Below are 15692 nucleotides of genomic sequence, written 5' to 3'. Positions count from 1 at the left end.
GCTGCTAAGCCTCAATCTAATAAATGGTGGCATGCGAAAAACATACTTTCGCGATCAATGGCTATTCCAGAAAATAAGTGCATACCCCCTTTAGAGGAATCACTTTTCAATAAAAGAAATGTCTGGATTTGCTTTCTGATAATGACTGAAATTCCATTGCAAATGGTCTGAAAAAAGCTTGGAAATGCAATTAAATTAAGTGTCCAAAATGAGCTTTCAAATTGAGGATTGCTGTTTTTCACCCATCATGCCCATGGACACTTAAAATTTCCAACAAATACGACTGGACAAAAAGTCCGGAAATCCAAACTCCTCTGTAGGGGTGTGCATCATTTTTCTGGAATAGTCTAATCTGCTTTTGCAGGCTACCATTGGTACTTCACTCTAGATAACTCAAGCTTCAAAATTTGAAAGTTCCTTTTCAAGCTATCAGTGACCTATTTCAATAAACACTTGGCCAAGCCTATTTATATAGAAACGTTTTTGGATGCATTTGTGGTGTAGCTTCAAAGCATCTCCTTGATTAAGTCTTAGTTCTTTGATAATATTTTGAACTAGTTGACAGTTCTTTCAAACCTTTGACCAAAGTGGGTTTCCATTTGTATGACATGGGTTACAACTTATTCAAAAGGCTATCTGCGGGCTTGAGCTATTGATCCGCTCTGCATAAGGAGAATTTGCAGATATTTATTGATGTCTGGTCCGGAAGGCTTAAAGTGTATTTGCCGTAGCTGCCTGATGTTTATGAAAAGAAACTCAGGTGGTGGAAATAAAGTAAACTATATTTTTGCTACAAATAACAAAGTGTATTAACCGAATTTTGATAAACACGAACACGTAGCTAAAGTTATATTAACATCAACATTAATACTTATTATCATATTCAAGCTAGTAATAAAGCAACAAAGTGTGCAAACAACGGAAAAGAAAAATCAAGCATTACAATTGTCATCAACAGCAGCATTCGGCTGCGGAGCCATCCCAACTACTGCAATCCTGGGCAAGTGTTTCAATTTGGTCAGCATGCTTTCATTGTCCACAAAATTATTTTTAGAATGCTAACAACGCTGTGTCGATATTTCCACGATTTAAGCAACACACTTGGCCATGGTTTTCAATATCTTAAACGTTTACAAAAAATTCCCAAATCTATAAATTTTTATCTTTTAATCTATTATAAGCAAAACACAGATGAGAAAATGGAAAGATGACATCGACGACTAGGGACGTCCACAGCTTGTGTAAAATTGGTAAGAATGACAGATGGGGAAAAAAGCTGGAGAATGGATGGTTTTACGTGGCAATAGGCATAAGTATTAGTGCGAAACACTGGGGAGAAAATATACTCTCAAACTGTTTTGTTGTTGTGAGGATTTGTATGGCAGTATAAGTTAACAGCCCTAGGCTTCTGTCAAAGTTAAGATTAAACGCTTGATATGAAGACACCTGCATGTTATATTGATGATGGTCAGCAATTTCATTTGGCGCGTTTTTTTCTCGGTTTTCTGTCTAAACACGCAGATGTTTCGAATCCTTACAATGGAAAGCATTTACTTGAGGCATGCTTGATTCTTATTGCTCCCTGTCATTGTAATAGGTTTTACACTTCTGTCGACTCTAGAATCATTTTTGGCCACTGAACATACTTCTGTGCTCTGTTATGGAAAGAAAATCCGTCAATCCTAATAAATTGGAAAACAAATCATGAGATTTTAGACTGTGTTAGATAAGCTCTGCTTTTGATGTTTCAACATGCTTCACATACTTACAGTACAAACATTATACTATAGAAACATTGTAATTTGATGACAAATGGCTTTGAGCGCTGTATGTGCAGTTGAGTAATCACACGTTTGTTAGCTTATGGATATCAAGTATTGATAAGGAATTGAGTCCACATAGCAATTATGTAAACTTTTCGAAATCAAATCATAACAGAATTAATACAAAGAAGGACTGAAGAATGCATAGTAGGAACCTATTATACCACAACATATGATAATAAGGAGAGAGAGCCGGATGCCGGGCGAGAAGACTTGAACAGAAACTTTAAAATATTATGGACAGCATAAGACCTGATATCTAAATGAAACCTATATTTCAAATTATTACCTATACACATGATACAGCCCTGGTGTTTTTGTCTGGATGACTTGAAACAGTTCACCTAATAAGCAAATGGGCAACAGGTGAAAATTTCTAATAATTTCGAGAGAAACATGAATCTTGTGTAGGAAAATGCGAGGAATCAAGTAATTGGACTGGAATTCTCAAAGGAACGTGTCTATTTGTTTAAATTTGGTAAATCCAACCTCTGATATAGTTTACAAGTATCAGCTTTTGTCACGTTTATTGTGGAGTGTTTTTGATAACAATATTGTCCCGTTTGCTTAAACAGTTACCTTTTTCAGAGTCTTGGTTAGCAGCGACGTAGCTTGCAACACCATCACGGCGTCTTCATTCAGCGTAATGTTTACAATCCTCCGGTCACCTGACCACCTGATGGGTGGTCAAGTGTCAGCAGATTATTGTAGATACCGGGCAGATCGTATCCGGCGTCCCTGTTGAGTGTAGGTTTTAGTGTCTTTATCTCTATGGTTTCCCAGATCTTTCTGTTCCAGAAACGATCCTCCCTGTCGATGACTTCCACATCGCCCATGCTGATGTCATGTTTGTGGTCCGCTTTGTGGTCACCGACTGCTGGTCAGGGTTGTGGTTTTAGTGTGTTCTTTGAACCGGGTGCCTAGAGTTCTACTTGTCTCGCCAACATAAGTGTTCTCACATTCGGGGCAGCTAATTTTGTACATTACACCCCATTTGTTGATGTTTGGGGTCTTGACCTTCGGATGTACTAGTAAGGATCTGATGGTATTGACCGGTTTGTGGTAAGCATTAACTTCTTAGAAAGACCTTTAATGTATGGCGAGGGGACATTGATATTTCTCTCGTACTGTCCAGTTGTTTTCCTTACACTATGCTGACTGAAGACGCCGTGGTGATGTCGCAAGCTACGTCGCTGCTAACCAAGACTCTGAAAAAGGTAACTTTTTAAGCAAATGTCAAGAATGACAGAGTCTAATATTGTGGCAATTTTCAGGAAGAGGAGTTCATATTACACCATAGTGGCACTGAAACGGAAGAATTTGAGAACGTACGGTAGCTCGCCACTCTTGAGCTCTTCTGACATGATTCCGAGTACATTGCCTATCACTTTGAGACTCTTGGATCATATTGGCAGCAGAAAAGTGTCTCTTGGCCGAGGTCTCTTGTGTTTATCCCCTACCCTAATTAGGTCTACTTAAAGCAATAATGTGTAATTTGCATAAAGAATAGATTCATTCCTATTTAAATGTTTGTTTTCACTGATCACATTATCTCCTTTTAATTTCGAGCCAAACAAATGAGGTATAATGAAGAAAATTGCGATTTCATTCCAGCGCATATACAATGCGTGTACTACACTCGCCGATCGTAACATGTACACTCGTCGATCGATGAAATCTGAATAAATGTAGATATTTAAATGTAGATATTTATATAGCGCTTTATGCCGTAAACAGCCTCAAAGCGCTTTACATTTATTCCGCCGTCATTAGAATATGTCGGAACCACGTTTGCAGCCTACAATTGGCGCAGGATTCATCAGTACAACGACTGTGACAACCCCTAACAGCTTCCCATTGCACCTGGGTGGGGTGAGGCAAGCGAGGCAAAGCGCCTTGCCCAAGGGTGCAACACGGTGGTGGGATGGGGACTCGAACCCATGCACATCAAGCAAGCTCTCAGATTATGAGTCCAAGGCCGTAACCACTGAGCCACCGTGCCCGGGTCGACCCGGTTTTAATATAAAAAGTTTAAATTTTGCTGTTATTAAAGCACTTCAGGCTTAGTCTTTTAGTTACGTGGTATTTTAGTACACCACTGGGCATTATAATTATGTAAAAAGTAGAAATCCGAGTAAAATTGAGGGCGTCGCTGTGAAGCAAATCACACATTATGGCTTTAAGTTTTCAATGGCTCAATTCATGTTACATTGCCCGTAGTGTGTTCTGTGTCACAAATATGGGTACCTTTGAATACGATTGCGTTACATGATTGTAGTTCTTACTAATTTAAGTCTGATACAGTCTACCGCCACCACTACCACAATCACCACCAGAAGAATAAGAGAAGTGACAACATAATGGTGAAATCGGACCAAAAATGTTAGCCAAATTGAAGGGCTATAAAATGAATCATTATACATACTGAGATACTAGCCATCGTCAGATTTTAAGCATTTTTCCCCATTTTATTTTTCAAATCTTGACCCCTTGTTGCCTTGCCACATTTACTACCCTCCCCTTATGAGAATCCTAGCTACAACACTGGTCTGATTTAGAAAAGTATACATATTTTGGTTAATCAAGATTAATCTGGATGAAAAAACCCGAATAATGTGCGTCATATTAACCTTTATGTCAAATATATCAAATGTAAATTACATTGTATAAAGCAAGCACAATAAGAGAAGAACCCATGACACAATAATTATGAATCACAAACCAAATACATTTTAAGAACAATATAAACAACCCAGAATTATAGGACAGGAACAAAATCGAAACCCCCATCATCAACTATTGTCAAAGCGGTATGCAGATATTTATATGAACATAACATCAGAGTCTATAGTTCTAAATGGTGTAGCTGGACAGGTGGGCCATTTACCGAGTCCCTTGATGAATACATCCAATAGATAGGTTAAACGTTCCAAAAAATAGAATTTTATACCACTGTGTCATTTTTGTACATTTCAAATCTTGAGTAAATCTATTTTGGATACAAATTCGAAACGCTTCAATCTTGTGTTAAGCTGCACCAATGGGCTACTTCAATGACGGTTGGGTGGAGTTGCAAGCTTTGATCACCTATGCTTTAAACATAGTTGTTAAAATACAGGGTGTCCCTGATAGAACTGTTATAGTCAAAAACATAATAATAATAAACTTGGATTCTTTATGACCAATATTTATTGGTCCCGCTACGAGCTTTAATTATAATAGAGGTTATCCGTGTTCTATAAGCTGATATCCTATCAGCGACTGCTATACCTTGTTTAGGATTTTCAAAAGAAGTACCTGCATGTGCCACCATGACTGTTTCAAAATAGCCCGCCAAAGTTATGCAAGTAACTCCGAGGTCGTGCGTTGAATTGGTTTGAATGAGGAATACTACGGGAACCAGTGCCCTTTTGTTAGAAGTCACACATGAGTAATGTGGATAACCTCTATTGGATTAAAAAACATATGAACTCTCGATGAATACAGATGAAATAACTTTTAATTTTTTTTTAATTTAAAAGAGGATCGTTATTTTCAATTTTCGCGACAAGATTTGAATCCTAAATGAGATAACATAAGTGTGAAAACATTCATCAGTGCAACAGCGTCTTAGTTTCAGTATAGCATATCACCAGAACGCCATTTGATCAAAACAGAATTTTTCCCTTGGGATATGGAGATAAAAATATCTGATATGAAAACTCCGCGAGAAAATTACATTACGGTACTGCGCTCCAATTATTATGAGTAAGCACATTTTTGCAGTATTGGAATATTCATGCATATTAAATGGCACGATGGAAGAGGTTTTCGGATGCATAGACTTATTTCCCAACCTTGCATTTGTATCTCTGACATAACTTAATCGGATTCAGTCAGCAAAACCTCATATTGAAGATAAGAGAAGATTGGTTATTTATTGTAGTTTTCGATATTCAGTTTGTATGCATTTTTCTATTGAATAAAAAAGATCACTTTTAAGAGACTTCCGATTGAACCGATTCCAATTTTAGATTTGGATCATTTCTTTAAAACGTTCGCTTAAAACGTTCGTTCCAAGCAGAAATACATTTAAATTATTACGTATCAGTCATTGTTGTAGGGCAAATTACTCAAGGTTCATTTGAAACAGTATCATAGTGTAATGTGGTATTGCGTTAATATGATCAAGTGAATAAAATGATACCCAGCAAATTTCTTGTCCGGTTAAGGCCCATTCAGCAATTTACTCATTGGGGAATCGAAAAAATCATCAAAATTCTCTTTTTACGCCTTTATTACATGTGATAGTATGTAGTAGCCTGCCAGTGCTTAAGCCGTAATATCTCTACTTAAGTATCAATTTTATGACTCAAGATCGGAGAAGTCTATAAACTTATTTCTAATATTGAAAAGCATCATCGTGCGTTATGACCTGTAGTATTTTGATAAAATTGGATTCTTTGCGCCCAATATTAATATCTCGCTGTGAGTTTTAATTATAACTGGATTAAGAAACACAGTATAAACTCTCGATGAATACAGATGAAATAACCTCTTTTTTCTAATTTAAAAGAGGATCTTATAATTCCATTTTCGCGATTTGAATCCTAAATGAGATAACATAAGTGCGAAAACATTCATCAGTGCAACAGCGTCTTAGTTTCAGTATAGCATATCACCAGAACGCCATTTGATCAAAACAGAATTTTTCCCTTGGTATATGGAGATAACTAAAAAATATCAGATATGAAAACTCCACGAGAAAATTACATTACGGTACTGCGCTCCAATTATTATGAGTAAGCACATTTTTGCAGTATTGGAATATTCATGTATATTAAGTGACACGATGGAGGAGGTTTTCGGATGCATAGACTTATTTCCCATACCTTGTACTTTAGAACTGAATGGTAAGATATTGAAGTTTTGGATAAGTCCCTAATAAATCTTGGGAATAGGCTAGATTAGGGTGCATGGTTAATGTAGTCACATATCCTTTGTGATCAGTACAGAAATTCAATTACATTAACACAAACAGCGAACGCTTAACGCAATACAAATAACAGTATAAAATAATCAATTTACTTATTTCCCACGTTAGATCTGTCAATGTTTTCAAAAGTGCAATGTATGTTCCCAACAGAATATGATTTAAACATCAATGATAAAAAGCAGTAACCTGCATACATGCTCAATGCACAACTAGTCAACCTTGGTTATTTGATATTCTTAATAATTTGCAGAAAACAGTCAAAATTTGATGATTTAACACTATTAGCGTTATTATAATGTATGTTCGTGAACGATCGTCTACCATGTCATTTAAAACAAGCATTTGAAAATCAGAATATAATAATATTATTGAACATAGTGCTGATAAATGATAACAAATCCCAATAAGTAAGTACAACGAACGTCATAATGTTATTAAAACAAGTATAATTATATTGGAAAATTATAAGCGATCGCTTTCAGACAACAAATTGTTTTCAGATTGTGGCTTTCTGCGGAAATGGTATTGTTGGTTTGGAGATATGTCTCATCATTTGCAAGTGAGGCAAATAACTCGTCCGCCTTGTTTTGAAAAAGGATGTTCTGATTACAGTCTTATTCCCTCATCATCTGCGCTTTTTTTATTCATTTTGTGCCACTCATTAATCATACAAACGATAATGCTGTAAAAACAGATTTTTGGACCAAATATGTATCTCGTTAATATAGTTTACTATTACGATTATGTTATCCATTTAGGGCCATAAAAAGTACATTTTTGCCTTTTATGATAAAGGGAACGAAATGGTAGCACAGTATGTATTAACATAGACCATTTAACGAAGGGGTTTTTGCTCTCCCATATTTTGATAACCTTTGTACACTGTGAGGGTAAGGGAATAACGGAATTTTTATCGGAAAACTGTTCCACACATCTGGATATATTTCGTTGCTGTAAGATGATATGTGCTATACGTCTTACGAATGGGTTGTTTTTTCATCCGGTGTACCAAAACGCTTGTGTTTACGCCCACATAACTTCAGCTAATCGTCAATACATCCTTTTTGCTCATTTTAGTTAACATTTCAACCCACCACTTTAGACAGGGGTGGTAAGGTAAGGCCAATTGGGTAGTTATTTTAAACTAGTTATTTTATTTTATGTTTAGCAGAACATCCTTGATTTTTCTTATATTTTTGAATATGGCCAGAATTTCCCAATTTTGCGAGAGCGCAGCATCACAGCGATATTATGTGGGAAATTTGTACGCTTAAGGGCTGGGGTATGAACGTTTGGACAGTATTTATTTTTGGGACATTAGAGCACATCAGACATATCGAATTGCATTCTGAATACGAAGAATATCATTCTGATATCAAATAATTTTGATTTTTGAAATTCGCAATTTAATACACATTTTATGGCAAATCATTAAAAATTGATATTTTGATATTTAACAGTACTTGAAGTAAACTTTGTAAATCTGATGATTTATACTTAAAGTGTATTTAGGTGGGATGAAAAGCTGACGATCAATTGAAAATTTTGACCTTTCGTATTGAAGATATGGATTTTTTTCCCAAAACACAAAAAAAAATTAGGTCTTTTGGGGAAAAAAATCCATATCTTTTATACGAAAGGTCAAAATTTTCAATTGACCGTCGGCTTTTCCTCCCTGCTACATACACTTTAAGAATATATCATTAGATTTATATAATTTGTATTATATTGTGATTTTCAAAAAATGAAAATTATTTGATATCAGAAAGACATGCTTAGTATTAGGTCATAGGTCATGTCCCACAAAAAATTCTGTCGAAACGCAATAAACGCTCATTTTAGATCCCTTAATTTCCAAAGCTATATATTAGTAGCAAATAAAACAGTATATGATGTTTAATGTAGAAAAATCCAGTGACCTTGCAACCCGCCTCTTCGTAGTTCGTGTAACAAAAAATGGTTCAGTAGAACAAGGGTTAATTCTATTTAACACTTTCTCAGGTTATTAAATAGTACAATTACGATCATTTACATAACAGGTGTCCTTAGAATTACACAAGTAACAAACCTCTGAAGTTTAGAGTCTAGAAATTACACGCAAGAGAAAGAAAGAAGCAATCACATTGCATAAACGAAGTAAGGTAGCCTGTGTTTACAAGACTGTGTTGACAAAATTCGACTCGACTATGGATATCTTTAAAGTGTGAAGATCTGATTGCGCACCATGTTCTGACTTTCTGACTTTATTTGATTTAGGAACACTGGAAATATGATTTAAAATGTGTCAGAGAGTAAAGGTTGCACTTTCGGCATTTTATAGATTAATTACAAAGATAATCATTCTGATTACCACATATTTTGCTGTACGCTCTACAAAATTAATTACATGCATTGAGATTTATAGCAAAGACCCAGAAGTGTAGCTTTCAATTTAGGTGAATTTCGCTTTTCATTTGTATCTCTGACATAGCTTAATCGAATTCAGTCAGCAAAACCTCATATTGAAGATAAGAGAAGATTGGTTATTTATTTCAGTTTGTATGCATTTTTCTATTTGAATAAAAAAGATCGCTTTTAAGAGACTTCCGATTGAACCGATTCCAATTTTAGATTTGGATCATTTCTTTAAAACGTTCGCTTAAAATGTTCGTTCCAAGCAGAAATACGTTTAAATTATTAAGAATCAGTCATTGTTGTAGGGCAAATTACTTTAGGTTCATTTGAAACAGTGTCATAGAGTAATGTGGTATTGCGTTCATATGATCAAGTGAATAAAATTATGCCCAGCAAAGTTCTTGTCCGGTTAAGGCCCATTCAGCAATTTACTCATTGGGGAATCGAAAATCATCAAAATTCTGTTTTTACGCCTTTATTACATGTGGTAGTATGTAGTAGCCTGTTTAAGCCGTAATATATCTACTTAAGTATAAATTGTTTTTCGTTTTCTTCGTTTTATGGAGTACTTCGTAACCTCATAACTTTCACAAGCTTAGAGCTGCTTGCCTATATTCATAAAAAGAAAGGAAATCTACCAAAAATGTTGACAACGTAAGGAATTGTAACATACAATTGTAACATGTACAATAGTCGTTCTACGAAAACTATCAGGACCCGTAAAATCAATGGTCCATCGATTGCTAATTTTGCATATGATTTGAACCAGATCGATTGGTCTCCGTTTATGATACTGAGAATGCTGATCTGGCATATAACACCTTCCATGATGCCATAAGCAACCTTTACAACAAACATTTTCCATTGTCAAATTCAAAAATGATGAAAAAGAATGAAGTTCCTCGCAAGCCATGGATCACTGCAGGCCTCTTACGCTCTATAAATAAGAAGCAGCGTCTCTATAAGAAGCACTATAAGACCTATTGCAATGTCCTTACTAATATAATGAGGCCATGCAAACGCAACTACTACACAAATGTTTTCCAGAGTCACCGTACTAACCTAGCGAAAACATATGGCGTACAATCAATGAGATTCTTGGTAAATCCAGGAATCAGTCATTGCCTGACCATTTCAACAACAATGGTATTGTAATTAGTGATCCATCTGACATTGCCGATTCATTTAATGAGTATTTTACCACCATTGGGCCAAAGCTTGAAAATTCTATTCCTCATGTAAACAATCATGATCTTCATTCTTGTAAAGCTAACTTCTCAAATTCTTTCTTTTTATCCCAACAGATCCAGAGGAAATACAGAAAGTTGTTGCTAAACTCAAACTTGGAAGTGCTGGACTTGATGACCTAAACCCTATGGTCTTCAAGCAAGTTATCCTCCTCCTTGCTCTGCCATTATCCCACATCTTCAACATGTCCCTTCAGTCTGGTATAGTGCCCGGTAAACTGAAAATCGCCAAAGTCATTCCTATCCACAAGAAGGATGACCCTCATACATTCTCAAATTACCGGCCCATCTCCGTCTTACCTTATTTTTCCAAGATACTGGAACGGCTTGTTTACAATCGCCTCTATAATTACTTGTCTTGCTACAGTCTCCTTCACAATAACCAGTTTGGCTTTCGCTCTAATCATTCTACTGATATGGCCATTGCCCATCTTACCCAAACTGTTTATGATTCCTTGGATAAAAAAATTCCAACTGTCGGTGTTTTCATTGATCTGTCAAAGGCTTTTGACACGATCAACCATGATATCCTTCTCAGGAAGCTTAGTACTTATGGGATAAGAGGTCTTACCTCGACTTGGTTTGAAAATTATTTGAATAACCGTCAACAGGTTGTGAACTTCAACTACCGACTTTCATCACATCTCCCGATCACTTGTGGCGTGCCTCAGGGCTCAATCCTGGGTCCTTTGCTCTTTCTTCTTTATATTAATGATCTCTCCCAAGTATCCTCCAAGCTTCTTCTCACATCGTGATATTAATACCCTGGTTGCTACCATGAACACTGAATTAGATAAAGTTGCTTCATGGTTTCATGCCAACAAGCTTTCCTTGAACGTAGATAAAACTTCGTTCATGCTTTTCACCCCCAGAGCTATGAAAAATAAACTCCCTGCTGTTCTTGATATTCGCATTGACAACAAAGTTATTGTTCAAGTTTCTCACACAAAATTAAAAAATATGTGCATATTATTATTATTATTATAATGCCTCTTTGAAGGTGTCTTGGGAAGTATTTCTTGAGCTGCATATCTCCTTGTCTTGGGTAGGTATTCTCTGAGGTCTCTGGACGGACTTAGGATCAGACTCTGGTGGGTTAAACCGGTTAAGTGTACTTGACTGGTCACAGGAACCAGTCTTACTATCAGTTGGAGTGTCACTTGGCATATTTAGGTCTGAGTGTCTTGTGCTGGTTCGTCTTCTTTATCTTCACATGGAGACGGTATCCAGCTTTGAATCAGGTTTATCGCTCGGAATGCTTTGCTTTGACGGCATAACCATATCACATAGCTGGTTCTGAGTGCGGTTTTAGAAGCCACATCCATGATGTTACGTCTCTTTCCACTTGGTACTCCAAGAGCAGCGATGCATTGTGTCAGCGATGTGTTGTACACCATCCCCTATTTTCGCAGTCGGCTACAAGATCTTGGTATTTGCTTTTCTTTCTTGCATTCGCATTTGATAGGTTTTCGTCCATTTGGACTGTAAGCTCAATGATGATAACTGTTTTTGTTTTTTCAGAATAGATTGTAATATCACAACGTTTTGCAGTCTCTGTGATAATGGGAGGAAATACTACTTGCTTATGTTCCTCAGCCATCAGGAATTCCCAGTCATTGGCCTTCTGTAAGAGATTTGTTGGATCTCTTTTTGGAAGAGGCAGTGCTGGATTCCGGTAGGTTACACCATCTGCAGTGCGGAATTTGATAGTAGTCATACAGTTGGTATCTTCTGGAGGGATGTACGACTCTTGATTTGCCTCTTCAATGAAGGGCATTATGCCATCTGCTACAGTTTTCAGTGTCTGATCATGTATCCAGAGTCCCATCTGAGCCATTGTCCTTGTTTGACGCAGCCATAGAGGTACACAAGCATGCCATCTTCATCTACGTCTTTTACTAGTGAGGCACTAGTCTGGTAATAACAGAATGCTTAGAAATTAATTCGTCACATTAAAGATACATAACACTTCCGGAATGTGTTAAGTTGATACTAGTAATATGATAAATTTTAATCGGTACATTTTATAAATGGGATCAAGTTTCAAAACGTGAGCTGAGGTGGGGGCTATTTCAACTTGTTGCTTTCTTTACGTTGTCAACGTGTTTTTGTTTTTGTTTTTTGGGGTTTGTTTTTGGTAGATATGCATTGACCCCTGGTTACGTAAAAACGTATTCTTGCCAATTGGTGGCGCATTATAAAACTCAATTTAAATTTTCGCGAGTCGTACTGGAAACCCTTTCTAATACTCAATATTTTGTCGATTTATCCTAAGAAAAATTACTTTAATATAATCAATTTCATAGACTTATCCTTTACGTATAAGCATCGGCTTTATCCATGCTCTATACCCATTGTTTTGTCATCCAACTGCCCATGGTTACCCTGAAACGCGTCTATCAAGTAACCTCTGAGCAAGTACCATTATAATGCTCGGGATTGGACACTCTACTATAAATGATGAGCTATGTGAAACTGAACCGGTTAGATGTCTAGCCGTGTTTTATCATAGAACATGACGTCATGGGCTTCTATGCGCGCGAAATATGGTACAAACTCACGGTGAATCTATATTGAAAGTCCATGTAAATAACCTGTCGGCCTAGTGATGAGTAGTTTCTCGTTTTTTGGATTGCAAACTAAGGACCATGTGTAAAGCAAAGAAACCAATCTCCGTGAGCATCAATTAAAGCAAAAGGATCGCCAACAAAAGAACATGGTAGTACATTTCACACTTTCAGTAGGTGATCGAATTACAGTTTCCATCAGCTTATTTCGTGAACTTTCTAAAATGACAAGACTGTACAAGCAAGACAACGGACGCACAGCCACATGTCTGTTAAATCAAATGCTTACAATAATAACCTTTGAATAATTATTTTACGAACAATGTTTCATATAATAAACTTTCAAGATAAGATGAAGACATTTTGTGATACTGTGGACGGCGAGCCAAGTACGAGAAAACACACATTATTAGATATGATATGATTTTATTAACCTGCACAACATCGCGGCCAAACGGCCGAATTGCATTATACAAGAAACACAACAAATGTTATGAAAGAAACCAATTACGTAATTATAAAGCCAAAAAAAGGAAAAAAGGCAACTTGGCATGGAGGACAGCAGAGAGATGCAAAAGGGTACAAAGGGAAGCCACCAGCACGCAAGCAACTACTGCTTCAGCAGATTAATGTAGTATGGGCTTTCGGTAAATTTGCTTGTGCGCGCACGCAATTTGGAGATATGGGCTGCATTTCTCAACTGTCTTCCATGGACTTCACTTCTACTAGGAGGGAGCAACATGTTGGTACGCTCTGATTTAGCATCATCATCATCAGTCGGCTGCGGAGCAGGCGACTACAAGCTTTCTCCAACTAATGCGATCTTTGGCAAGCGAAACAATTTCGTTTGGCTGCAGCATCCCTTCAGTATCTCCCAGGAGGTGCTGGACATACTGTAAGTACAGTGTGCGCGGTCGTCCCGGTTTCCTCTTCCCATGTGGTGGAATATAAAGCGCATATTCTTTCACAGGCTCGCCATCTTCAAGACGCAGTATATGGCCGAGAAATTTGAGTTGATGAATCTTGACTCTGGCAACCAGTGGAGTGGTGTTGGTCAGGTTGTAGATGGTTTCGTTTGGAATCCGATCCACACGCTTGATGTTTAACATGACTCTGTAGCAAGATGTTGCAAATGCATTGATCTTGTTTTCCATGTCCTTGGTAATTACCCATGACTCGCACCCGTACAGAAAGACAGTAACACACGTTGTCTGAAACAGCTTGATTTTTGTTTCGATTGGCAGGGACGGGCTTCTCCAAAGGCGTTCCAGTTTCCAGAAAGCTGCCCAGGCTAGTGCTTTTCTTCTTTTTAGGTCTCCAACACTAGAGCCCATCTTGGAACCCAAATGCCTGAAGTCTGTGACATGGTTGATGGTACTACCATAGACTTCAAGTGCTGGTTGGGCGTTACAGTTTGCAGTCATATATTCTGTCTTAGGTGCGCTGATTACAAGCCCTAGATCTGCTGCTGCAGTTGCAGTCCTAGTAAGCTGTGACTGGGCCCGGTCTATGGAAGATTCCAGCAGGGCAATATCATCAGCAAAATCCAGGCCATTCAGCATCTTGGCAGGATACCTGCTTGACCGACGTGGGTAGGTAACAATTCCAGCGTCAATTCCAGAAGTTGATTTCATCAGAAGGTAGTCTACCAGGATAATAAACAGGAATGGTGCCAACACATCACCCTGAAGCACTCCAGTTGTTACTTGGAAAGGCTCTGAGATACTGCCATCTACCATAACGGCACTATTGGAGTCTTTGTAGAGCACCTGGATGGCATTTACCACAACCTTTGGTATTCCATAATGCCGCAGCACTGAAAACATGACGGACCTGTTGATGGAGTCGAAGGCTTTTTTGAAGTCCACAAAAGTGACTGTTAAGGGAAGTTGGTACTCCTTGAAGCCTTCCATGATCCTCCTCAAAATGTGTATTTGCTGAGCACAGCTGCGACCAGATCTAAAGCCAGCCTGGTTACTTCTCAGTAAAGGATCAATGTGGGGTCGGATCCTGTTCAGAAGGATCTTGTTGTACACTTTTGCGGCAATGGACATAAGCGAAATACCACGGTAGTTTGTCATGAGAGAGAGGTCACCTTTCTTTGGTAGAGGAATGATTACATTCGTAACCCATTGACGTGGTGGTGTCAGCGTTGAGAATACTTCCATACAGAATTCGAGAATCATATCAATCATGCTACCCCCTCCTCCCTGAAGTGCTTCTGCAGTTATAGCACAGTCCAATCCTGCTGCCTTGTTGGTCTTCATGGCTGCTATTGCTTTGACTACTTCTTCACGAGTTGGGGGCTCAGTGATAATAGGAAGATCTTCAACAGCTGGTGCAGGTAGTTCTGAAGCTGCTGTGCCACTGTCGTTGTTAAGGAGTGAGCTAAAATATTCCTTCCATTCCTCAAGCCGTTCATGGTCACTGGTTGGAGCTGATCCATCTCTCTTTTTGACTTTCACCCCTTTCCTTGAGTTCTTCCCAGAAAGCGAGTGTATAATTTTCCAGGTGGTGGTATAATTCCCCATCTCGTCGGCCAGCTTCAGGTCTTCCATCTGCTTATTGAGGGTAGCAAGCTCATCAGATTTATAGGAGTTGTTAAGGCTGGTGTTCAAGTTCCTCCATCTTTCTCTAGATTGACGAGACTTTGAGATGGAGTACCGCTTTTTGGCCTCATCCCTTT

General features: G+C 37.8%; 1 protein-coding gene across 1 annotated transcript; it reads right to left on the bottom strand.

Moving 5' to 3' along the window:
* Positions 1 to 11814: 11814 nt before the first annotated feature.
* Positions 11815 to 12276, bottom strand: LOC140150320 (uncharacterized). The gene has a single exon (XM_072172329.1). The coding sequence runs from the start codon at positions 12274 to 12276 to the stop codon at positions 11815 to 11817; it is 462 nt and encodes a 153-aa protein (XP_072028430.1).
* Between the last annotated feature and the right edge of the window lie 3416 nt (positions 12277 to 15692).

The sequence above is a fragment of the Amphiura filiformis genome, chromosome 4, assembly GCF_039555335.1.
Source record: "Amphiura filiformis chromosome 4, Afil_fr2py, whole genome shotgun sequence".
NCBI lineage: Eukaryota > Metazoa > Echinodermata > Ophiuroidea > Amphilepidida > Amphiuridae > Amphiura > Amphiura filiformis.
Note: the sequence above shows the minus strand (reverse complement) of the source record. Positions and strands in the feature narration are given on the sequence as shown.

Bases quoted from the DNA above. Each gene is read 5' to 3' on its own strand.
- LOC140150320 (XM_072172329.1), bottom strand. From the start codon at position 12,276: ATGGCTCAGATGGGACTCTGGATACATGATCAGACACTGAAAACTGTA.